The sequence below is a fragment of the Serinus canaria genome, chromosome 7 (assembly GCF_022539315.1).
Source record: "Serinus canaria isolate serCan28SL12 chromosome 7, serCan2020, whole genome shotgun sequence".
Classification (NCBI taxonomy): Eukaryota; Metazoa; Chordata; class Aves; order Passeriformes; family Fringillidae; genus Serinus; species Serinus canaria.
In genome coordinates, this window is record NC_066321.1 from 1,659,151 (window position 1) to 1,685,513 (window position 26,363).

At 49.2% G+C, this 26,363-nt stretch overlaps 1 protein-coding gene across 1 annotated transcript; it reads left to right on the top strand.

Moving 5' to 3' along the window:
• Positions 1-223: 223 nt before the first annotated feature.
• RND3 (Rho family GTPase 3) lies at positions 224-11,944 on the top strand. The gene is made up of 5 exons (XM_030241790.2): positions 224-616; positions 717-804; positions 7,185-7,294; positions 9,218-9,352; positions 11,438-11,944. The coding sequence occupies exons 1-5, from the start codon at positions 467-469 to the stop codon at positions 11,687-11,689; spliced, it is 735 nt and encodes a 244-aa protein (XP_030097650.2). The 5' UTR covers positions 224-466; the 3' UTR covers positions 11,690-11,944.
• The last annotated feature ends 14,419 nt before the right edge of the window (positions 11,945-26,363 follow it).

Consider the following 26,363-nt stretch of genomic DNA (forward strand, 5'->3'; position numbering starts at 1 on the left):
AGGCAGCCCCAGATGCCGCCGTTCCCTTTCCCACCGCTGACATTTACAGATAAAATCCCTCGATAAACACCACAACCGCTTCCTTTACGGCCCCCATCGCTCTGAGGGCTCCGCGCCCCCCTCACTGCCCCCCCCGGCTCCCCTAGGGGGCGCACTGCCCCGGCGGCGCGCGGCGGGGGGCGTGGCCCGCGCGGCGGCGGGCGGTGATTGGCGGACGCGAGGCTATAAATAGGGCCGGGCTGCGGGGGGACAAAGCAGTGAGCGCGGGATCGGAGGGCGGCCGGCGGTGCGTCCGCGGCTCTGCCTCCTTCACCGCAGCGGCTTTATTGTGCTTTTCGCATTATTTTTGCTTTTTTCTCGAGGAGTCCGGGTGTCGTTTGGTTTTGTGGCTGGTTTTGGTTTTTTTTTGGTTTTTTTTTTTCCCTCTCTTCTGTTGTGGCCGGCCGGAGGGACTAAGGGGAGATCAATGAAGGAAAGAAGAGCGAGCCAGAAGTTATCGAGCAAGGCGGTGATGGATCCCAACCAGAACGTGAAGTGCAAGATCGTGGTGGTGGGGGACAGCCAGTGCGGGAAGACGGCGCTGCTCCACGTCTTTGCCAAGGACTGCTTCCCCGAGGTGCGCGGGACGGGAGCGGGGCTGGGCTGGGGCCGGCTCGGGGGTCGCGGCCGGGGCGGCGGCGATGGGCGCGGGCTGACCGTGCGCTGTCTCCCGGCAGAGCTACGTCCCCACCGTGTTCGAGAACTACACGGCCAGCTTCGAGATCGACACGCAGCGCATCGAGCTCAGCCTCTGGGACACCTCGGGTGAGCGCTCCCGTTCGCATCCCGGGAATTCGGGGGGGATCGGGAGCAGCGGCGGTCCTGGCGGGGCTGCCGGGCTCCGCACTCGGCTGCTTCTGACGGCTTTTTGACAAAAATCTCAGCTATCCTTGCGGGATCTGCTTGGCTGAGGGTGTGGGCAAGGCTCCGGGAAGCGGTTTGTCGGCATTGCAGGGGGATGTGGTCTCACCTGCCTGGCTGGAAGGAGCTTTCTGGGGAGCTCCGGGGGTGCCTGGGCTCCTGTGCTGCCTGCAAACCCCGCTTGGCCTCGCAGGAGAGGGAAAAGCTGTTGATGTGCTAATGGTGAATTATTGCAGCTCGCTTTGGAGCTCCTGGTGGCCTCCTTAATGCCTCCTCGGTTTTTTACAAAACATAGCACTTTTCGGTGTCCTAGAGAGTCTCTGAGGCCAGGAACGGCTTTTAGGGCTAACCTCTAGAATGAATGTCTGATTCTCTGGGATGCGGAGGGAACCATCCTTTCCCCCATCAGGCTCTTCATTCTTCCAGTTTTACCTGGAAGGAACCGGCTCAGACGCCTCCAAGGTTGAGGGGTTTGGTGTTTGGCTGGCTCTGCTCGCATGTTGAGACAGGAGCTCCTCTAGATCCGCCTGTCGTTGATAATTTGGATAATTGGGCTGCACTTACAGCCAGGGGGGTGAGGGAGCACCCCAAAATTGCTGCCTCAGTGCTGGAGAGGAGCGTGGGGAGCCGGTGTGGCTCTGCCTGTGGAGAGCTGAGGATGTCCAGGGGGGAATGACACCAGGAACCATTACCAGAGGTGTGCATCAACATCATCTGCAGAGCTGATTGGCAAAAAAACCTGCAGGAACTTGGCAGAACACGCAGTCCCTCTCTTTCTCTGTGGAGATGGCTCGTTAATGCTGAATTTGGACCCGGCAGTTCCTCCTCAGTGCGACAGCAGTTCCTTTACCAGGAATGAAAATGTTAATCCCTGTTTAAAAGAGGAGTTTAGGCGGCGGGTTGGCTTCCCTCTTGCTGTTGAGGAAACGATTCCAAATTCTTGCAACACGATTACTGGGAAAAGGCAGCCTCTGCCCACAAACAGTATCAGCTTTGCTCTGAGCTGATTTTTTTTTTTTCTTCATCTTATGCCAAGTGAGACTTGCAGATTTCTGGAGTATGTCTGGTTGGAGCTTTCATGCTGATTACTAAGCTGCCTGGAACTATGGAGCAAGGGCTTATTAAAAATTATTAGTTATTTTGGAAAATGTTATCTTTATTAACATACAACACACAGGCTGGACGTGGGAAGGTTTGGAATCTGTTTGTCAAAGGCTGGAGACACCCATGGAATGAAATATTCCCTAGCACTTCAAAAGACAAAAGCAGTGGAAGAAAAAACACCTGCCAGCCTTTGTCCTCTGTCCTGGAACTCAGAGCAAGTGTGGTTGAGTCAGAAGCTTGAGACCAAGTGGGTGATTTGTCTGACATCCCAAAGTGAAGAGGAAATGCTTGAAAGACCCAGTGCTTGGTGTTAGAGTGGTGCTGAGTGGATCCTCTGGCTGTGGGACTCTGGATGAGGAATTCTGGATGATCCAGGAACAACAGTGCAGAAACCCAACTCTGCCCAAGCCCATTAACCCAGAGCAAAATCTCATCAGCAGATAACAGGCAGCAGAAGATAAGGGAGTGTTTTAGCCTTATCTGAGAGTCTTGGTAATTTAATTTTTACAAGTCTTTGTCCTGCTCCTCTGCTGAGTTAGAAGAGATGTCTGAATGGCATTTTTAAAGCAGGACTAAATCTAATTAACTTCAAAAGATGGCTGATCATTGCAACACGGGGGAGGTGATGGCTGCAGGTTTTGTGGTGCTTGAGTATCTCTTGGGAGGGGGGAAAAGATGCTGTTTGATTGAGGGTTTTTTTGGAATATGCTGCAGATACTTCCAAGATGACTCAATCAGTATTTTGTATTCATCTTCTTTTTTAACTGGGAGCATTTGACAGCCTTGCCAATTGGTCCCTTGAATTAAAGTTGATAATTAGGTTTTGCAGTGAGTCCTTTGGAAGGATGTCCTGCCACCTCCAACTCCTTTTTTGCTCACTGGGAAAATCAGAAAAGCTGTGGCCATTGGTTAAAATACTTGTGTGAGGGTGAGAACAGGCCCTGCTGCCACAGTTTTGGTTTGTAATTCTTTATGTACCAACAACAACAATGTGTTTTCACCAGAGAACTCCTAGGTGTGCAACTGATAGAAAATTTAAAATTCATTGGGGAGTTGTTGTTGCATCTTGGATTTGCCCATAGGAATATGGGACAAGTAAGAGTGGAATGGAACATTATTCAAATGTTTGCTGTCTAGTTCTGCAAGTCATTAGAAGGATTTAAATTAGCCACAGCATTAAGGGAAGCACTTGCCAAGTAGAATTTCAATGGGGTTTGGGACTACCAGCCCTCTCTCAAAGCAGGAATGTCTGGTTGCAATCTCACTACACCATAAATTACTCTGCTCTGTGGTAACATGTGGCAGTCTTGAGCTGCTTGGGAGCTCTGCTTCTTGAGTGAGGTGGAATGTTAAAAGTTTCTCCAGGTTAAAGCTTCATCTTGTAATTTCAGGGCCACTGTGAAGGAAAAAAGATCTGTATTAGCTGCCCTTATCTACCACCTAATGTGCGTTTATCAAGTGTTTTGGCTCCTTTGATATTTGTATTTCTTGCATGGACAGCAGCAGCTGTGGCTTAGAAATACCATTAATTAGGTGTACATACCTGTGTGTCCCTAAAATGTGTTTTAGGGGGTTTCTTTATTGCTTGAACCGTGGCTGCTCCAATAAAATAATTCTCAACAGGGCCAGAAATACTTACAACTGCTGGGGATTAGCAAGTAATTAAATCCAGCAGGGCCTTGGAGCTGAGAGTGGAGTTAGGTTTGCTGTGATTTTTGACTCTATACAATGTACTCAGTGTCCATGTGCAAGCAGAAATTAATTGGAAAGTTTCGTGCTGAAACCTTTCAGGAGAAAGCTGAAACTTGGAGGAATTAAAGTTGCTAATTCCCCAAATTCCCTGGCAGGAGGAGCTGCAAAGGAAAAGTCCAATTGCTGTCTTGTTGAATTCTGTGATTTTCTGGTTTTAATTGCCCATCTTAGCTGGGTTTTCTTATTACTTTTACAAGGGAATTAATTAGAATTGGTACCTGGGAATGCCAAGTGCCCTCCTAAAGTTTTCCCTTGGAGATGTGATCCTACAAAAACCTGTGAATATTTTGATGTCTCTTTGCTTGGAGGTAACCTGGTGAAAATCCACCTCAGCCATCCCAGGTTTTTGGGGGTTTTTGTTTTAAGGAGGAAAACCAGCCCTGAATCAGCTCCTTGGAGCAGGCAGTGTTTGCTGTGTTTTCTGGGATAATTAGTGAGCCCAAGGGTTTGGGAGTGAGAATGCTGCTGTTCATCTGTTGTTCTTTCACTTGACTGGGCTCCAAAAGGCTCCAGAGCCTAATTCCTGGTGGCTGCTTGCTGGTGTGGAAATAGGAAAGTCTTGCCTGTTACTGAGCCCTCCTGGCCTCAGGATGTGCAGCTGAAGCCTCCTGGTGCCTTTGCATCTTCCAGCCAAACACCTCTCCCTGATCCAGCACCTTCAAGTGGTGCTAAACCACCCCAAAATTCAATATTCATCAGCTTTTAATGATGTAACTCTGTTCTTTATTAAGATAGCAATATTTAAAGCTGAGCTTGGCATCCCCTCTAGGCCAAACCCAACCATGTTGCTGGGGAGGGGTTTTATTTCAATCTAAAAGCTGAATTTTTGTTGGACTCTGCATGAAACATAAGGTTTCAAAAGCAGACCATCCTTAATGTTGCAAGTATTTTTGGCTGAAATTATGGAAGCTGCCAAGCAAATTAAGAAAAAAAAAGGAGGATTGCAGCTGGAATAAATGTCCAGCACAAAGGAAAATGAACCACAGCCTTATCAGCAACTCCTTGATAAGACTGAAAAACCACCCATGTTGTCCTTGCCAAAAATGTTTTATTTTGCAGGAACAGAATCCCAAACACAAATAGGCTTTTTTTTTTTTCTTTTCTTCCCTCTCTCCCCACAAATACCATGGCTCCAGTTCCACATTCTCCTTCTGTTTTCGAGGGTTGGCACGGCTTCAAATCTGCAGAGGAACATGAAAAAGAGGGAGCAGCCTGGCTGGGCTGTGCTGGAGTTGTCTGTTCAGACTTGAGCGAGCCTCATTCCTGACATTCCTGCCTTCTGAGGGTTTCTCTGGGCAGAGGCATGAAAATGCCAGCTTGAATAGGCCTGCACAGTGAGGGCTGCAGCCCCTCTCTATTTGCACAGGAATAAAGCTCTGCTTATAAATGAGAGCAGGAAATTTCCTTTGTGGATCCTGCAGCTCGAGGAGTTGAAATGGGCTCTGTTTGTTCTGCCACACACCAGCCTGGAGAAAAGCTGGGGAATATCCCTCCTAAGCTTGCTAAAAGTGCTTTTATTCCAGCTCAGCATCTGAAATAGGAGAAATTCAAAGGGGGGAAGAAAAAAAAGAAAAAGCTTCCAAGCAAAGCAGGGGTGGGAAGGAGTCTCAGGGCTGGAGGTGGGGACTCTGAGCACAAATCCATCTCCTGGGCATAAATGGGATCCCTGGAGCTGCTGAGTGAGCCCAGAGGTATTTGTGTGAGGAATGAGTTTCTGGGTGAGGCTTTGCTGAGACTCCTTTCTAGCCAGCACCCATTAAGGATTCCCTCAATCCTGCCCTTGCTTGCTGGAGCTCGGGGAGACGTGGCAGTGCTTTAATGTCACCCAGGTGGCTCTTAGTGGCACTTGGTGCTGCCTCTCCTCCGTGTGCAGGACAAAGAGCCCAGCCTGGGGCTGCGGGGTGAATAACCCAGCCCTGGGGCTGCAGGACAGGGCTGCAATAGCAGTGCTGGAAATGCTGGGCTGTAATTAGCAGTGCACAGTGCTCATTGATAGCTGCAGCGAGGAGTTAACTCCGGGTCACCTCGCTGAGATTTGTTCCCAACGTGTCATTTGTGCTGAATTCAGCTGAAGTGGGGTGTGAAGAGCCTTTTCTGACAGCTCTGTCAGATCGACATCATTGACGGAGATGAGCATTCGAATTAAATCCTTCTCGTTCACCAAATTACCTTCTGCTACCTACTTTGGTAATGCTTCACTCCCCATGTGTTATTCCTCATTTCAAAAACAACATTCCTGGGATTCTTGCCTCCTTTCCCGTGCAGGAGAAGCCTTCCAAGTGAAGTCATCTGCGAGCCCTTCACACCATTCCTTGTGCAACAGCCTGAGCTGTCTGTCAGGGCAAAACCTGGGCAATTCCTCTAATCCAGTTAATAATCAGAGACCTTACAGCCAATTAGTTCTGGAGAGCTGGGAAATCCCTGGGATAATGAGCTGATAACCCCCCAAAATCCTGAGTTCTCATGGGGGTGTTCCATGCTGTGCTTTAGGGGCTGCTGCGTTTTAGGATTTACAGAAGTAAGGGTGTATGATGGCTGAGAAAATGAATTTTAAGTTGCCCAAGCCCTTGCTCTGTGGGGCCACTGAACTGGTTTGAATGTCCTTTTAAATGCAATAAGAAATGTGTTTTCCTCAGGAAGTGAAGCTCAGCACAGTTGAGGCCAAACCTAATGGTGGTTGAGCAACTTCTTAGAAAAAACAAAGATTTTTTTTTTCTTTTCTTTCCCCCCCCAAACCTGTTGCCAGATTGACCAGATTACTAAATTACAACTTTTAACTCTGGACAGATTTTAACTTTTCACATGATGATTGTTGTTAAGGGAAACAGAGAATCCCTCCACAGGCCTGCAAGTAAAACAAGCACAAGGAGCAGCACTGTACCTACATCTGTTCCCCCAGATTACTGAATTAGCTTTGATCTTGTTGATAAAAACCTGGTTTATGGGCTAAACATAAACATTTATTGCAAGCTTTATTGGTTTACAGATTAATGAGGCTTTTTGTGACAAATAACTTGAGTGCCTGCCTACAGGATTGGGATTTTTCCCTGCTGGAAATCTGTTTCCTGCAACAAGTTCTTCCATTTGAAGCAAGAGTTTCTTCTAAGCATTGCCAATGTGACAGCTAAAGATGCTTTTTGCACTTGGAGCTATTTGTTTTAAATTAACTGCGAGACAGATCAAAACTGAGGAATTTCAAATCTGCTTTAGAAAAAGCCTTTTGGGGTTGGAGGATTTGCTCTGCCCAGGTTAATGCTGGGCCTTAAACCCGAGCTGTGAGTGCATTTCCCTCTCCTTGGGAGCATCCCCAGCCTTTGGTGGGTGCTGGATCACTGGGGGCTGTCTCTGGAAGCCTCTCCAGGCTGTCTGAAGGACTGCAGGAAGAGGAGAGCAGCAATTCATGGAGCTGTTGTTTGTTTTCCCTGCAGGCTCTCCCTACTACGACAACGTCCGCCCGCTCTCCTACCCCGACTCCGACGCTGTCCTGATCTGCTTTGACATCAGTCGGCCAGAAACCCTGGACAGTGTCCTAAAAAAGGCAAGTGCTGGAGCCAGCCCTGAGCACAGAGCTCTGCTGGACAAGCTCATCTTGGAATCCCTGCGGTGGTGCTGTTCCTGCCCTGGAAACTTCCACTTTGTTTCTGTAAATGGAGCGATGACAGGAGGGTGCTTTCATTTGAGGTCATTTGTTTGAAAGGGGTGGATGTTAATTGAGAACAAAAACTCGCTAATGGACACTTGGAACTGAGGGGAATTCTCATTCCTCAGCCCTGAGACAGCAAGGAATTGTTGAGGGTGGTGTGAGGTGCTGTAAGGAATTGTATCTCACACGTTCCTGTAACAGGATTGGGAAACTTTGCTGGGTAAAAGTTATCTGCCAAGTGTTTGGACTTCTGCCACAGCCTTACATAATTGGTGAGCCTGACGTGTGAGGCAGCAGTGACAAATGCCTCTGGAAGGCACCAGCAGAGCTTGCAGTGGCACAGAAATGCAGCCCTGCCCCAAGCCCTTCATGAGATCACTGATCCCAGCTTGTGTCACGCTTCCCACGAGCTCAAACACAGAATTTTCACAGTCAAGCTCTGTTTGCAGGGTGGTCCTGGTCCTGTCCTTGGCTGCTGAGCATGACTCAACTTCACAGTGGTGGGTTTGGGGCTCAATGACCTGAGGTTCCTTTTTTCCTAGGCTGGGGCCAGTGGTTCTTGGCTTACTGGGATAAAGTGCCTTACAGTGCTCTGAATAGCCTACAAAAAACACTTCAGAACTACTCTGTCTGTATCAAACAGCATCCAGAGCTGTGGTTTTTCTGTCCCTCCTAATGCTGGTTACTTAATTCTGCAAGAGATTTTTCTTAAAATCCTTTTAAACCCAAATTACAGCCTTAAATTTTAGGGAGTATCATCAGTTTGGATTATGGTGTGAAGGTTTTGGCTTGGAGTTCTCAACATGACCTTGCAGAAGGGTGAAACCCAATGAATTTATCCCAAGTTCTGCCTGAGGGGCTCCTTGCTGGTTCACCTGGAAGAGATTTTTGTAGTTTTGGGGGTGACAATGCAGCAATAAACCCAATTTAGCCCTGCTGCTGTTGTACAGCTGGAGGTGGGGACACCATTTCTGCCCAGGCTGGGGCTGGGTGTGAGAAACAACAGCTCTGCAAACCTTTGCTCATGTGGCCACATAATCTCAGCTCATTCCCTCCTGATTAGTAAGCCAGTGGAATTCATGGCTGTGTGAGATAGGAAGATTTCATCCTTGACCAAGTTCTGCTGGAGCTGATGCCTTCAGCAAATTACCTTGAAGGCAAATCCAGACATTACATAAAAATATTTCAGCCTGGGACGTCAGGACTGATTAAAGTTGTTACCCATTGCTTCTTAAACATTAACTTTTGAGTTTCATCTTTTTATTTTGTTAGGGTCAGGATTAAATGTGTGAGATGGTATTTTTTGTTTGGACTTGAATGTTTACTAGTTTTTATTTATATTACAGTTATACAAACTGTGAGTTCTAGAGTAGTTTACTTAAACTAGAAATGGAGTTCAGTTTCTTTTTTTTACAAGGTTTTCTAAAGGATAAACTAATTAAGAAATTGCACTTAAATTATTTTTAATTTTAACTTAATAACTAACTACTCATGGCTCGTAATGTGGATTTTTTATCTAATTACACAGTACCACCCAAACTCATGAAGAAGGACTAGCTTTTGTCTTAAAACTTTTATATATATATTACTGTAGTCTAAAACTTTAAACTCTTAAGTTTTCTGCTGTGTGATATTACCCACTTCTAATCAAGCTACACACCTGTAATTTTACTTCAATTTTGGAAGCTTTCTCCAAAAAAGCTTCTCTCAGGCCAAATGCAGTGTTCTCTTGGGGGGTTTAGTGTCTTGACAGCACAGAAAGTCTCAAATTCTCAGCAGCCAGGGCTCTAACAATTAACAAAACCTGCAATTTTCCAGTGGAAAGGGGAGATCCAGGAGTTCTGCCCCAACACCAAGATGCTGCTGGTGGGCTGCAAGTCGGACCTGCGCACCGATGTCAGCACGCTGGTGGAGCTCTCCAACCACAGGCAGACCCCCGTGTCCTACGACCAGGTAGGGGCCACCTCCTTTGCTGTCCTTCAGGAGGGAAGAAAAATCCCTTTTGTGTCCCTGGAGCTGTCACTGTGACCAGCTTCCTCCCTCGTGATGAGACCAGGGCAGCCTTAAAAGGAGGATTTGCCTTGGTTTGAAAACTGCTGAGGACTAAAGGAAATCCTGCAGCCCCACAGCACATGATGAAATCATCCCTTTAAACATCATAAATTGTTGTCTTTTTGGTTGCAAATTGCTTTTTAGGTGAGATTGTTAAAAACTTCCTGCTTCTCTGTGCCTGCACCCACCAAAAATGTAGCTAAAAGGTGACACATCCTGTTTATTCACTGACAAATGGGGAAAATTGCTGTCTGCAGACTTCAGATTTGAATGTTGTTTGAGTTTGGAATCATGACATTATATTGGAATATAGTCTGTCCCCAATTCCTTAGAAATCCCTTTGTCCCTCCTGCTGAAGGTGCAGCAGCACCAGAAGGCATCCTAATTCTTGATGAGTTCTTTGCTCTTGGGGAAGGGAGAAGTTTGGAGGCAGGCATTAGGGGAGAGAAAAGGGAAAGGAATCAGGTCATGGGAGAGAGCAGGATGTAGGGAACAGGGAAACTGCTCTGAGGTGAGCTTCCCTTTATTACTCACATGCGTGTGATCATTCATGGCAGCTGAATCACCCTGTGGGAGGCACAGTGGCACCTCCACGAGTCACCTCAGTGTCTTTAGCAGCCACTTTGGGATGGTTTCTCCCTCATGTTTTCCAAAGCAGCAGCTCCTGATGTGGGGTTACTAAGGATGCAGCATGTTTACACTGGAAAATGGCAGGACTTGAGTAAAATCAAGTCTTTCCATGAGAGCAATCAAAACTCTGCTGGCAGGTGGATTTTTCCCCTGGATTCACAGCTCAGCCTGTACTCCTGAGGAGCAGCAGTCAGCTGAACACAGAGGACTCAGCTGCTTCTAAAATTCCCTAGCCTGGAATGGAGTCAGAGCTTTCCCATTCCCCTGACCTCCAGCACTGGGAGGGCAAGGACAGGCTGGTGACACCCTGCTCCAGCCTCCCAGTTCAGCAGCTCCACCTGAGCAAACATTTCTGAGGCTCAGCTGAGCAGGAGCTGAGATGTTTGACTGTGGGGAGGGCTGCTCCCACAAGCTCCTGCTGCCTTATCAAGCCTCTCCCCTCTGCCATTGATAAGGGGCTGCATCACTGCAGGGCAAACAGGAGGCTGCATGCCCAGGGATTGGTGTCATCAGGCTGGCACTGAGCAGCCAGGAGGGGCTGGGGGCAGGCACGGGGGTGGCACCTCAAGGATGTGGTTGGATTTCATAACTCAGTAAAGATTCATCCCTCAGAAATCAAATTTCCCTTGGAACAACTCCCATTTTTCCACTTAATGCTGTATTGTGTTCAGTAGCAAACTCAAGGATGAGGTTAGTTTTTGTAACTTAGTAAAGATTCACCCCTCAGAAATCAAATTCCCTTGGAACAGCTCCTGGTTTTTCACATAATGCTGTATTGTGTTCCAGTAGCAAAATCCACCATGGGATCCTGGCTGTTGTTGGGTTGTTTGCCTTGTGCTGCTGGAACAAATATCCCTGCTTTGACTTCTTCAAATCACTAAAGAAGGAAGGGCTCCTATAACCCCTCATGCCCTTTTCCCATTTTTTTCCCCTGTTCCCTATCAGGAGGTTGACAGAACTCTCCCAGAACACATTTCCCCAAGAACTTTTTGCCCTTTTCCTGGAGCTGGAACAGAGGCTCTGCTCCAGCTCAGGGCAGCTGCTTATTCCTTAAGGCACAGAATTCCTCTTTGGAGATTTCAGCTCAGGAAATTCCCAGATTCAGGTTAAGGTGAAACTGCTGAAAAGGCCTCACTCGGTTGTTTGCAGTCACTGAGCTCCTTTTCTCTCCCAGTTTTGTTTATCAGCACAGATAATGCTTGGACAGTTGTTCAACTCCTCCTGCAAACAAATCTCTGTTTATTTTCCCAAATTAGCTTTGGCTTTTCCAGGCAAACAGCGCAGAGCTGGAATTGTGAGGATTGCTCAGGATTTTGCACAATTTGGTATTGATCACATGTTTCTTTTTCCCCTCAGGGTGCAAATATGGCCAAACAGATTGGAGCAGCCACATACATCGAATGCTCAGCCTTACAGTCAGAAAACAGTGTCAGAGACATTTTTCACGTCGCCACCCTGGCTTGTGTGAACAAAACAAACAAAAATGTGAAACGAAACAAATCTCAGAGGGCCACAAAGCGAATTTCACACATGCCTGGCAGGCCAGAACTGTCCACAGTGGCCACGGACTTGAGAAAGGACAAAGCCAAGAGTTGCACGGTGATGTGAAGGAGCTGGGATTTCCTGGAGGAGGAGGAGGAGGAGGAGGAAGATCCAGGAGGGGTTGGAGCTCAATGAAGTCACAGCCACAGGGTGTTTAATGAGGGCTTTGCCAGTGCTTTCATGGAGGCTTCTCCTGCTGTGTGAGACTGTACTTAAGGACTGAGCAGCAGGAAGAAAAGGCTCTGAGAGAGGTGGCATCAGGAATTTCTGTTGAAGACAATGCCAAAAAAATAATAATAAAAGGGAAAATGGTTGAATGTGCTGAGAGAAGAGAGAATGATTGGGAAAATAACCCTGCAAAGGAGAGATGTCATGGACAGTGCTTGTTTCTTTTAGTAACGCTCTGCTCCTGGATGCTACCACTTTGATTTCATTCAAATAATACTTTAATGGGATATTTTTTTTTAATGAAGACGTTATTAATGCACCCTTCTCATTAAGGAACTATCCCTGTGACCTTAGAGTTGGTTTTCCAAAGGATTTGATCTCGTTTTTTTTAGTAGCTGATTGTGAAAATGGAGAGGAGACCGAGGCCGTGTGTGTCACCTGGAGGAAAATTTTGGAGAGGTTTGGAGTTTTGCCTTGCTGATCCACGGTGGGGATGAAGACAACTGTTTGAGGATTCCCAGAATTTCCGTGGAAACGAGATGGATCCAGTTTGGGGGGGAGGGGAGTGGGGGCAAAGCAGCCCTGCAGGGCTCTGACTCGGCTGTTCCTCGTTGTGGTTGTGATGTGGAGTGGAGTTGGTGCCCAGTGCTGGTGTTCTGTGTGGCCTCGTTGCTGTAGGTTCAAGTGGGAGGTGCTGAGAGCTGTGATGGCAAATGATTTGTGGTTTTCCAGCCCTGATTGTTCCTTAAGCCTTACTGCCCACCTGGGGAAGCCCCAAAAACCCCCCATGGCTTCTCCCAGGAGCTGGAGAGCCTGTGGATCCCACAGAAAGCTGCAGACAAATGCTCTTCTGGGATGTGGTTCACTGCAAAATAAACACAAAAAACCACAAAAATACCCCTCAAAAACCTGCAAATGAGCCAGCAGAGCCTTTTGTGGTGCTCCTCATTTTGGGGAGGAAAAGGGGTCTGAAGAACTGTGAGGCCTTAAGGGGTCCCCAGTGGGAACTGGATACTGCCCTTAGTTTTAGGATTAACACAAAAGTATCCAGCCCCCAGTCCTGAAATGGGGTGAACTGGTTCAGTCCAATCCCTTTTTGCTGTTGTTACACTGAATTAAATCAGCCTTTTCTAATGGTTTGCAACTCTTCCTGACTCGCCAAACTTCTCCCAAAGGAAGGAGACAAAGCTCTGAGCAGGCTGGTTTTTGCTTGTGGAGGACAAGCATTTCATCCCCAATGGTGATGCTTCATTTTTGAAGTGTTTAAAAGCTCTGTTCACTCGTGCAAAGGTAAAGATGAACTCATGATTAAATCTCAGTTCTGTGTGTTCCCAGCACTTTGTTTCATCTGAGAAAAGAAGACAAATCTCACTCCCATTCTGGTTATTTCCCACAAAAAAAAAGACATTTTTGACCACCTTAATAAGCTTTTAACTGATGCAACAGTGCTCTTAGGGCAGTATTACAAAATAGCTGGTAAGTGCTTCTTTCTGTATTTAAATATTGTGGAAAAATAAGTTATAACTGTTATAAAGCAGGACATTCATTACTTTTTTTTTTTTAATTGTTGAAGTCACTTTGTATGTTTGGTTAATGTTTCTGCAGTATTTATTAAAATACCATTTTTTTCTTTGAATTAAAAAACAAAAAAAGGAATTTTCTTGTAGTGGAAATGGCCTTTGTGTGGTAGTTCATTAATAATTGTGTGTTTTGGGGCATGATTGTGCTGGGGTTTGAATAGGAATCTTTCTCTTGCAACAGCCTTTTGGGCATTAAATTTTCCACTTTGCTGTGGGTTCCTTCCCAGAGTTGTTTCCCAAAAATGCCAGAGGCAGAGGAGCAAAGCAAACACGTGGGGGTTGCTTTGCTTTGCCTCTCAGGCTGAATTTTCACATTTTCAAATTCAGCTTGCAGGTTGTTCTTTGCCAGAAAAACTCATTCCCAGCCAAGGGTTGTTCCTGGTGCTGGCACTGCTGGGAGATCCTTGGAATGCTGAGTTGTCCCGGAATTCCTGTGTCCTGTTGGGACACAGAACCTGCAGCTCATCCTCCCCTCCCGAGGGCTTCTCCTGGTGTCAGTCCAGGCAGGAAAGCTTGGAATTGTCTCCCTGTGGTGCTCTCATCTCAGAATTCCAACTCAGAATTCCCAGCAGTTCATCTCCTGTTCTTTGGGGCTGCCCTGCTGTTCCTGATGACCCAACACAACAGCTCTGTAGGTGCTGTAATTAATGAGTGAGGGGTTAATTAATTACCCAGACTCTCCTGTCCTTGCCATCTGAAGGTGTCTCTGGTGTTTCCATCTGTTCTTGTTGCTGTCACCACTGGGAGATCCTTGGAATTCTGAGTTGTCCTGGAATTCCTGTGTCCTCTTGGGACACAGAACCTGCAGCTCATCCTCCCCTCCCAAGGGCTTTTCCTGGTGTCAGTCCAGGCAGGAAAGCTTGGAATTGTCTCCCTGTGGTGCTCTCAGAATTCCCAGCAGTTGTTCATCTCCTGTTCCTTGCAGCTGCCCTGGTGTTCCTGATGACCCAACACAACAGCTCTGTAGGTGCTGTAATTAATGAGTAATTAATGAGTGAGGGGTTAATTAATTACCCAGACTCTCCTGTCCTTGCCATCTGAAGGTGTCTCTGGTGTTTCCATCTGTGCCAGGCTGAGGAGCCCTTGAGTGCTGGATTTGAGCACAGCTCCTGGGTCACTGACCCAAAATTGAGCCAGCAGGGAAAGCTCCATTCCTGCTTCCTTGGAACCTCTTTCCATAAAGGATTTTCCCCAATTAATGGTTCCTCTTGGAGGGGTTGTGGTGCCTTTATCAGAGCTGCAAACTCTGGAGGAGCAGTTGGGACACTCTTTTTGGCTTCTCCCCAACCCCTGAGGTCCCACACCAGGCTCCTGCTGCTTTTCCTGGGATTTCACCTGAGCTTGGCAGGGAATTCTGCGTGAGCTGCAGGCTGGGCTTTGGGGCTCCTCTGCTCCCTCTGAGCTGCTCCTCCCTGGCTCCAGGTGGAAGAAGAGAGATGTCTCTTCCTGGTGCCTCCAGTTTGGAGGTTGCCCAAATTTTGTAGGAATTTTGGATGTTTCGTGGTGCTCCTGGGTCACTCCCCAGTGTGGCGTGCTCACAACCCAAACGAGGTGGATTAGGAAGGTGCTGTTAAAGGACTCTCAAACCATCTCCAGAAAAGAAATAAACCCAAATTTAACATGCTGAAGTTGGGCTGTTTGATGAATATTTAGGGGTTTTTCCACCCAGATTGGTGGCTTAAAGCTCCAAGAGTATTTTGGGACTCTCTCTTGGTGGATTCGGGGTCAGGTGCTGACATTTCTTTGCCTCTCCTAAGAGAGGGATTATTTGCTGAAAATCAAGTAATTATTAATTCTCAGCTCGTTTAGCTTCTTCCTTCCAAACTCCTTTCTCGAAAGATTTATGAACCATTTTTTCCAGAGATTCTCCATCTCATCCCGCTCTTGTGCCAGCCTTCATGAAAAAGCCATGGAGAGGCTGGAGTTGCAACAGTGGCTGCTGCCAATTTAAAAGCTCAAACAGAATATTTTTAATTTTTTTAATTATTTTTTTTCCCCCTGCAGCTCCTTCGTCTTTCCAGCAGGTCCTAAAGTGTCCAAAATGACCTTGGATCCTGATCCTCAGGATCTGGCACAAGGAATGTTCTGCCAAGTGTTTTTGATTTATCTTCCCTGAATGATCTTGGAGGGTGAGGGATGAGAAATAATCTGAGGAGGAGAGAAAAGATCTCACCCAGATTTCCAAAGGATTTGTGAAGAAGGAATTCCAAGTGGGGAAATGTGTTTTTAGCCCTCCACCCACCTCATGGCACAGATTCTGGGATGTGATCCTAAATCTCCTTCCTTTGCAATTTGCTGTGGAGGTTGGCAAGGAATTCCCAGTTTTTCACTCATGGGAAGGGGATGGATCCTTTCAGGAGGGTTCCTGCTCTGCCATGGTCACCTGTCCTGCTCCGGAGGTGGCACCAGCACCAGGATCATTCCCATGGGAATGAGGAAGGGATGAGCAAAGCCCCTAAACCAGACTTTAATCCCACAGCAAACAGACATTCCCTGGTTAAACCACATTCCTGGGCTCCTTCTCCTGGGAACAGCCCCCTTGGAGCCAGTCCAGGTGCCATTTTGGGATAAAAATTACCATTTTACTCATTTTACAGCAAAATATAAAATATGGGGACGGGGAGGTAGCAGTAACCCCCTGCAGTGTGCATTTCTGAAATAAAGGGGAATTTCAGTGTGTTTGCAATGAAATAATGGTGCTAATATTGAATATTTTGAAATATTTACAGATGGGTGGTGAAGTTATGTCCTGTGGGCCTGGGCATGCGGCCTCAGCCAGGGCCACCTGGATACTTGAGGGAAAAACCCAAGGAAAAGCTTCACCCCCAGCACGAGGAGGTTTGACTTGAGCAAACACCCAAACTGAAGGAGCAGAAGGATAAATAAACACAAGGGCTGGAATTCCAGGGCTGGAATCCACGGCAGCCACTGGGACTGCGGGAGTGCCCTGGGGTGTCCCTGTGGTGGGGGGCAGAGGGTGCCGAGTCAAGCGCTCAGCCAGGAGAATGAAGAATCAGCAGTGACACCCTGGGACGCCTGCAGGGAGCTGTGGCAGTGCCTGGAGCGGGAAGGGAGAGAGGAGCAGGGAGGTCCTGGGCGCCATTTCGCGGTGGAAGGCGAAACTGGGCTGCCTCTGGCCTAAGATGGCGGCTCCCCTCACGGCTCCCCTCACGGCTCCCCTCACGGGCCTGCCGCCATCTTGGCTGATTGGCCTGGATTGGGAATTGGGTAAGAGGGCGTAGGAAGGAGGGTTAGCTTAGGGCTCAGGATGGCGTGACCTCGGAGCTGAGGACAAGGTGACAGCAACCACAGAGGGACTGGGAAAAGGGGATGGAGCCATGTGAGATCCTCACCTTTTTTCCAGCAACTCTGCGCCTCATGGCCTGATCCAGAGCGCTGGGAATGCGGTTCGGTTCCTTTCCTCAGGAATGTGTCCCTGCCTCTAAAATGTGTCTCTTTTCCTTGGGAATGTGTCCCTTTTACTCAGAAATGTGCCCCTTTTCCTCGGGAATGTGTCCCTCCCTTGGGAATGTGTCCCTTTTCCTCAGAAATGTGTCCATTTTCCTCGGGAATGGGTCCCTGCCTCGGGAATGTGTCCCCTTTCATTGGGAACATGTCTCTGCCTCGGGAATGTGTCTCTTTTCCTCGGGAATGTGTCCTTTTTCCTTGGGAATGTGTCCCTCCCTTGGGAATGTGTCTCTTTTCCTTGGGAATGTGTCCCTCCCTTGAGAATGTGTCTCTTTTCCTCAGGAATGTGTCCTTTTTCCTTGGGAATGTGTCCCTCCCTTGGGAATGTGTCCCCTTTCCTCGGGAATGTGTTCCCCCTCCTCAGAATGCGCCGATGGCATCGGGCTGCCCCATTTTGCAGAGAACAAAAGCAGATCCTGGGGCTGCAGGGCATTTTCTGCCCCCAAAATCCAAAATCGGGACCTCCCAAGTCGGGGGGTTGGAGGTGGCTGGGCGAGTTTCAGGTTACTCCGAGCAGAGCCATTAACCTCATCCTGGCTGGAGCAGCTGCAGATTGGATTCAGGACTTGCCTGGAAGCAGACGTGAGTCATTTCTTGTCTGGTGTGTAGGGAAATCTGCCAGTGCTGATGGGAGCAGCACGTCGGTGACGTGGGAACGGGCACTGCCCTCTGCCCAGCCCTGTCACCCACTCCTGCCTGGCACAGCAGCACGGGTTTGCTCAGCTTTGTCTGCTCAGGAGGTGTTTGGTGCCCTCTGTCCTGCTCAGGAGGTGTTTGGCGTTCTCTGTCCTGCTCAGGAGGTGTTTCGCACCCTCTGTCCTGCTCAGAAGGTGCCTGATGCCCTCTGTCCTGCTCAGGATGAGTTTTGGTGCTCTCTGTCCTGCTCAGGAGGTGTTTGGTGCCCTCTGTCCTGCTCAGGATGAGTTTTGGTGCTCTCTCCTTCTCAGGGTGTGTTTGATGCTCTTTGACCTGCCTGTTTTCCATGGTCCACAACAAGGGATGGATGGACGGATGGACGGACGGATGGACAGCTCTGCCTCAGGGCTATGAAAACCCCTTCTCCTGCCCAGAGACACTGTGGCTGGCCCTGGATCCTGGAAGTGTCCCAGGCCAGCTTGGACAGGGCTTGGAGCAGCCTGGGATAGTGGAAGGTGTCCCTGGACATAGCAAAGGGATGGAACAGGATGAGCTTTAATATTCCATCCCACGGTACCAAAATCCCCTTTCTCCCACCCCCATTTTTGCAGTTCTGCCCTTCCCTGAGCAAACAGGAATGTGCTCCTAGAGCTGCACCTGGGCTGGCACGGCCGCTCTTCCCCTCCCCTGTGCACTCCCAGCCCCAGCTGCGGCACACCCAGCTCCAGGACCCTTCTCTCGGGAGCTGCCAGAGGCAATTCCAGCCCAAACACCACCCCCAGGTGCTGATGTGCTGTCACAGACATCTTTTCTGAAAAATCCTTTTGCTAGCACCTTTCTCCTGAGAAGGTGAGAAGCTTCAGCTTCTCCATGTTCTGCTACTTTGGAATGGGATTCGGAGAATTGTTTACCCAGCATGTGAAATTGTTTTTACTTGATGACCAATGACAGCCACCTCTGTCGAGGCTGTGAGCAGTCACAAGATTTTATTATCATTCCTTTCCTTTCCTTTGCTGGCCTTCTGATATCTCCTTTCTCTCTTCTTTTAGTATAGTCTTAGTATATAATTTTCTTTTAATATAATATATATCATAAAATGATAAATCAGAGTCAAGATTCTCATCTCTTCCCTCGTGCTGGGACCCCTGCAAACACCACCACATTTGGTGACCCCGAGTGAGGAACATTCCCACAATGTGCCACTGCCGGGACTCGCCTGTGGCCTTCGTCACCTCGCTCCCTTTGTCACAGAATCCCAGAATCCCAGAATGATGAGTTGGAAGAGACCTCTAGGACCATCGAGTCCAACCTGTGCCCTAACACCTCACCTAGACTGTAGCATCAAGTGCCATGTCCAGTCTTTTTTTAAGCACATCTAGAGATGGTGATTCCACCACCTCCCTGGGAAGAGCATTCCAGTACTTTGTTGTTCTTTCAGTGAAAAATTTCTTCCTAATATCCAAGCTGTACCTTCCCTGCCGTAGCTGGAGCCTGTGTCCTCTGGTTCTGCCCGTTCTGCCCGGTGGAAGAGACCCGTCTGTCTGCAAGCTGCCTTCAGGAAGGTGCCGGGAGCAATAAGGTCCCTCCCACTGTGACCCCAACATCCCCCAGCGGGCTGCTCCGCTCCTCTCCTACTGACACGGGCACGGCTTGGCCGAACATCCATCGCAGAGGACATCTGAGGGATATTTTAAATTTTTGGGATGCGTCCGGTGGCTTTTTGGGTGCCTTGCGGGGACGGGGAGGGCAGAGATGAGTTTGGCGGGTGTGACTGGAGTGTCCCTGCGGGGGGGGGTGGGGTGCCAGGGGCGCTGCCAGGGCAGCTCAGAAGGCTCAGCTGGTGTCGGCAGCATTCATGTGCAAAGCAGGGAGCGGAGCTGGAACCGCTCTCGCAGGCGAGCCCAGACTTCTCGGGGATGCTGCACGCTCCGAGCTCGGTTATTAGTTCCAAACGCTGCGGCAGCATCTGCTCTCAACTAGCCCGAAATCGTGTTTAATAACAAGAAAATCTACTGCGGCCAAATCCCCGTTGGGAGGGCTTTAGCCCGAACAAAAGGCCCCGCTAGCCCTGATTTCCATAACAGATGCAGCATGCGATGCATGACAGCCCAGCGCCGGGGAGCGCCTTTATTCCCGCATCTCCATCTGCAAGCCCCGGCCCTTTCATTGCATTAATTACTCTGCCCGGCCTTTGTGTGGCTCGGGAGGAAGGGTTTGTGTTTCATGCTACAATGCCCGTGCTAATGGCTTGGGATGGGGGCGCTTTTTTTTTTCCCCTTCTTTTTGCCTTTTTCTCATTTTCGTAGTAAAAGGGCGTTCTCCCTCCTCTCCTCCATTCGCCCGCATATGGCACGGTCGGGGAAACACCAGAGGCTCCCTGCGGTGCCGAACTTCTCCTCACGGGCAGGGCTGGCACCGGGCACCCCCAGGAGCCACCAGGAATCTGCTCCCTGCCAGCCCGCGCATGATACTCAGCCAAGCACCCTCGGGATGCTTCGTCTGGTCCATACTCAAAATCCCCCCCAGCTCCCAGAGCTCTCAACCAGGGCAAAGTCTGTCCTTGGAGCAACCTGGGATGGTGGGAGGTGTCCCTGCCCCTGGAACTGGATGAGCTTTGAGGGGTCCTTCCAACCCAAACTTCAAATTTCCTTTCCCTTTCCCTTTCCCTTTCCCTTTCCCTTTCCCTTTCCCTTTCCCTTTCCCTTTCCCTTTCCCTTTCCTGCCACCCTCAATCCCCTTTTCCCATCTTTTCCTGTTTTTTTTTCCCAATATATTTTGTTTTCTCACCATGACTACAGCTCCAAGCCATCACTTTTTGAAACCCTCACTGGAGGTTTGAGCGTGAGATTTTTGTGCTCCAGGACTGGATCCTTTCCAGCCTTTCCAAGGCATTTCCAACATGTTCACATTTCCAGCACTCAGGGATATTAAAAGTATTTCTTTTTTTTAATATATATTTAATGGCAGAAATGGAAGAGGAAAATAACTTTGCAGGGATCATTTGTGCCATTTATACCTGCAGCAGATTAATCATAACTCTGGTTTTATCTCTCACAGCACGACTGCAGTGGGATCCACCCTGCTCCTGCTCCTTGATGTCCAACAGGAGAATTCCCAGCTGGTTTGGGTGCTGGAGCTTGTCCAGAGGACAACAAACCTTGGGAAAGCTCTGGAGCAAAGGAAAGCCTGAGGAAATAAATGATGTATTAGTTTTTAAAAGGGATGTTCTGTCTATATGTGATATATTCCATATTCAATATATCCATCCCAGGAAGGTGCTGCAGCATCCCAAAAAACAATCCTGGGATTTACACCCCTGACAACAGCTAGGACAAGAAATTCCCCCAATCCTGCACCCCCAAAGGAGCAGGACAAAAATCCCAGGAATTCCCAGTTTCCCACTTTATTTCCCTGCTGAGGTCTCCCAGCCCAGCAAAGGCCACGAGGATTTCACTGGGGTAAAACTCAGCTCTGTCCAATTGTTCCCCTGATTTTTTTTTCCAGGATGGGAAATCCATGGAATGCTGGGACCACCCCGGAGCAGGGAGCAGTGCCCATCCCTCTCCTGATCACCCCAGCAGCTCCAGAGCACTTGAGAAGGGATTTTCAAAGGCAGGGAATTGGTTCATTCTCCTGAAATGTCGGGAATGAGGAGATGAAAGGCCATCCCTGACTGCTGGGGCACTGATGGTCAGAGCTGCAGGATGCTTGGGAAGCTTTTCATGGATTTAAGTCCTCTCCAACTCATTGTGCTCCCCCAGGCGGGGGTGGAGAGTGGTCAAGGAGCCTCCAGCAGAATTCCTAAGGGGAAGGGGCAGGAGCTGACTCTGGACACAAAATTCTGCAAGGAATTAGACCACAGAAATTCCTGGTTTTCCACTGAGACAGAGCAAAAAGAAAGAAAGAAAAAAGAAGGAATGAAGCCCTCCAAAAGATCAGCATTAGAAACCTCAAGTTGATTATTTTCCTAGACATTTTCTCCTCTAAGCAGAGGCTCTGAATTTCCAGTAGCAGCTTGCAGAGGGAATTTTTTGCTCCCAGATTTTGCCTTGCCCAGGAGAGCTGCTGCCTCCCACCTTGCCAGAGAGATCTCCTTTCAGACTTCTCCCAGCAACCTGGGCTGTGGGAGGTGTCCCTGCCCGGACAGGGGGTGGAATTCCAATTAAGATCCCTCCCAACCCAAGCTGTCTGTGATCCTGAAGGGATTCTGGTGCCATTGGTTGGAAAACAGCTTTTCCAGTTGCATTTTTCACTGGATAACTGGCGACTCACAGGCTGGATGGGTCTAAGGGCTGCAATTCCAGGCCTGGAATCCAGGCTCAGGGATGAGATGGGAACAGGCCTGTCTGAAATGGCATCCCTGAGGGAAAGCAGATGAAAATATTTGCCTTTATCCTGAATTCTCTGGCTGTTGTTACCTTGGGAGCATCTCCAGAGCCAGCTCCAAATGGATATAAGGAATGAGGGAGCCTTTGGAATAAATTCAGCCCTTCAGTCTAACCTGCACGTGTGCTGGGAATTTTAACAGCCTGTGCAAAAGCAGCTCCTTCCCCTCTCCCAAGCTCCTTGTGGCACCCTGGCAGCACCAGGAAAAGCGGGGATTTCTTTTTCCCAGAGTTTTGCAGAGGTCCTTCTGATTTCTCCAGGATTTATTGACAGCTCTGGGTGTTTTCTCCATGGATTTGTAGCATCACAGGGAAGTCAGCAATGCCTGTGGGATAAATAAGGGAAGGGCAGGTTGGGCAGGTCCCTGCTAGGAGGTGGGAGAGCTGGAGTGGTGGTTTGGGATTTGGGATGGGCTGAGTGAGCAGAGATAAATCAGAGCCAGTTCCCCCATTCCCTCTGTAATCTGGTTTAGGAGCTGCTGAGATGGGGCTTTTGCTCAGTCCCTGATCCCAGCAGAAAGATAATTTCAGAATAATCAGAAAGAAAAGCTGATTCTGTGCAATGGCTGCTCCCCAATCCAGCATTTGGGATTTTCCAGCAGCTCTCTCCCATTTTTACATTTCTGCTGAGGGAGCAAAAAGGAAAAGTGAGGCCTGGCTTTAACCCTAAAACAGAGCTTGGGGTGAGTGAGCAAATCCTCCTCCTGACCCACTGGCCAGCCAGGAATGGCCCCAGGAATGGGGGTGATGCCTTGTCAAGGCTGCCCCAGAGCAGGGGCTGGGCAGAGTCCCAGAATAAAGCAGGGATTGATTCAAGGATCTCCTCCATGGACCCACCTGGGGCAGCACCAGAGCCCAGCCAGGGCTGCCCCCAAGATGACCCAAAGTGGCCCCAAAATGCACCAGCGCTCCCGGGGTCTCTCCCTGGGATCAGCTCTGCTCCATTCCCACCTTGCAGTTCATTGTCCCAGCCCAGCTTTAGCCCAGGCACTCCCACCCTGCTTGTTTTTCTCTCTCCAGCCCACGGGGTTTGTGCTCCTGGGCTGAGATTGGCTCATTTGTCCTTGGTGCCCAGCTGGAGCAGGAATTGTTTTGTCTCCCTGCTCTGGGCACAGAGCTCAGCAGCGCTGGATGGGAAGCTCAGAGCTGCACAGAGCCTGGAACACAGAAAAGCTGAACCTGAGGCAGGAGAGGAGGCTCAGTCCAGGCTGGGATGGAGGGATGTGGCAGCAGCAGCCGGAGCGCAGGTGCCAGCGGCTCCCAGGGCACCTCTTGGCTCACTTCTCCAACTCCTGGGGCTTTAATCCCCATCACATTCCCCGGGATTGTTTGAGCCCGGGGTTATTGCCATGACAACCCCTCCATCAGAGCTGGAGTGGCTTTGGGGACAAAACCTGGGGCAGCGCCTTGGGTGGGGGAGCCCCGGCCCGGCCCGGCTTGGCCTCGCTCCCTGTGTCCCTTTCCCAGCAGAAAGAGAGAAGCAGCAGCACGTTTCCCTGCGGCCAGATGGTCGCTTTCTTCCATCCCTTGTTTAAAAAGGCTCTGTTTAACATTCCCGGCTGATGAGGCCGGCCATTTCCCCGTGAGTCAGCTCCCAGAGATTAAACAGGGATGGGTGGGACCGGGAGCAGATGCGGGAGAAGTCCCCGGGCAGGGATGGATCCTGGAAAAAGCAGCATCGGGGTGGCTGCTTGTCCTGGATGCAGCAGGAGCTCCGGGGGAAGCCTCTCTGGGAGGCTGGAGGTGGAGGGAATTCATTGGAATAGGAGGAGGCCCTGAAATAGGAGAGGGATTTGAAGCAGGAGAATGCATTAAATGGGAAAAATGGAAATAGCTGGATGTGTTCTTGAGGGAAAATGCATTAACATGGAAAAATGCATCAGTGTTGAATAGGCAATAAATGAATGGCTCTGCACCTGAGGGGGTTTGGGTCCTGCTGGTTTATGGAAGGTCTCCCTGCCCATCAATGGGATGGGGTTTAAATCCCTTCCATCCCAAACCACCCTGGGATTCTATTCTAACAGCACCAAAACTCTTTTTTTCCCCTCTGATGCAGAAGATAAGGAGGATTTATAGAGGTGTTTCAGCCTCAGAGGTGTGAAACTCTGGCTACTTTTCCTGAGCTGGATCTGTTCCCAGTCTGAGCTGGATCCCAGGGATCAAAGGGCAGTTTCCCATCAGGCAGGATCAGGAATAAACCCCAGCACAGCCAGGGTTTGTGTTCCATGGTAAAACAAACACATCTCGCTTGGTTTATAATCCTAAAAGCTCCAGAGAAATGCATCTCCAGGAATTCACTGCCCAGGTCTCCTCAAACAAGGACATGGTGGCCAAAGCAGCACATCCCAGGCTGGGATTTTCTCTGGGAAAGCAGCTCCAAGCCAGGCTCAGCCCCTGGACCAGCACTCCCTCACTCCACATCCCCTTAGGAATTTTCCCCAATTCATCAGGGGAATCTCTGAGGATTTTGAGTTTATTTTGGAGTTGTGCATCCTCATGAATTAACCACGGGACTGGAACTGTTTGGATGCTGCTAAGTCAGTTGTTAAATGAGAGCTGGAAATTAGAGCTGAGCTGTGTAATTACATTTACAGATCTGCATCTCTGCACAACTTTAATGGGCAGATGTCAGGCACGGGCATGGCCAGGATGCAGCTGGCTCTGGAAGCTCCAAAAGGAATTCATCCTGATTTCTTTTAGCTCCAGAGCAGGGAAAAGCCACGTTCCTGCTGCAAGAAGTGGTGTCCACATCCCTGGCCTAACAGGGATCCCAATTCATATTCCTGGGAGGGTGAGGAGTGCCACACCATTGGGTTCAGTCAATGGACTAATAAATGAGCTAATGAGCAGCTGAAATTAAAAGCTGATTGATGCTGCTCTGCCTGGCAGGGTGGATTTTCCTTTCCCATTTTTCTGCTCCTTTTCCCCAGCACAGGTAGGAAGGAGCTGCTCCAGCTGCATTTCCTGGTGGGCTGCATTTCCCAGGGATGTGTAGATCATTTTTATCTCTATGTTTACTCACAGTTCATACAAAAATCAACATTTCTGGGGCAGCCTGGGTGCCTCCATCCCCTCCCAGGCCTGGCTTTGCTGTGTGTGGCCGTGTTCCTGCAGTCACTGAGCGCATTTGGGAAAACCAGACCCACCCCATCCATGCTTTTCCTTAAACCCCCCATTTCCAGGCACAATCTGCTTGTAAATCAGCAGAGGAGCTGGGGCTCTGCTTCCAGCAGCCTCCCAGAGTCATTCCAGACCTTCAGGGGCAGGAGGGGATGATGCAGTGAGGGGGAAAATCCCTTCCAGACTTAATTTACTTCCAACTTCTCCATTTGCAATGCTGGAGGAGGCTTTTCCCTGCCTGCTCCCACCTGGCACAGCCCACAGGAGCATCCCTGCTGCTGTGGAAAACCAGGATAAATCCATCTCCTGGTGTGGCAGGACAATAAAATCAGCACCACCAGGCCTGTGGGGCAGCCTTGCAGCCAGACACATCTCCAGGAGGGAATGCAGGTTTCCCCCTCTGTTATCCTTTATTCCAAGATAATGCTGAGTGCCTGGATTAGCAAGGCTGAGCTGTTGGGGATTAGTTGGGCCTGGGTTGGAGCCTGGCCTGGCTCTGCAGCTTAAAATCAAGCCAAGAACCTGGATTTGGGGGAAATTCATGAGAAGGTTTCCTGTGGCTCTGGGAAGGGGCCCAGCAGTGACTCTGGATCTCCCTTCCTGCTGAGATCCAGCTTTAATCCCTTCATGGAGGATCAGAGGATGGTTTGGGCTGGAAGGGACCTTTCAAGGTCATTCAGTGCCACAGGCAGGGACATTTCCACCAGCCCAGGCTGCTCCAAGCCCCATCCAAGCTGGAATGACAACAGGGAGCCACATCCATCATCCTCATTCATTCCACAGAAACCCTGCCATAGATGGATGGGCAGCAACTGGCCTGGGAGGGGGAGAAAACAGGGAAAAAAGAAGTTTTCTTAAAAAAAAAAAAATACTTTTGATGTCCTGCTGCTGTTGGAGTGCAAGGAGTCCTCCAGGTACCTTCCAAACTCCATGGATACACTCTGGGCAGGGAAGACATGGGTGTTCACTTGGATATTCACACATGGATCTTGACATGGATATCCACACATGGATGTTCACACATGGATGTTGATAGGGATGTTCACTTGGATGTTGACACATGGATGTTGACATGGATGTTCACACATGGATGTTCACACATGGATGTTGACCTGGATGTTGATGTGTACAAGTGGGTCAGGAAATACTCAAGTGGTTTTCAAAGGATTTCTTTGGAAATGACCTTTTCTTGGTGATTCCCACCCTGCCTGAGCTCCTGGAGAGGATTGAAATTGACTCCTCAATATTCATCCCTGTGAAACACAAATATTCACATCCCCCTCTCATTCTGTGGCTCCCAAAAATCCCAGAATCCTTAAGGCTGGAAAAACTCTCTTGGATCATCAAGTGTGACCATTGCCCAGCACTGCCCAGGCCACCACT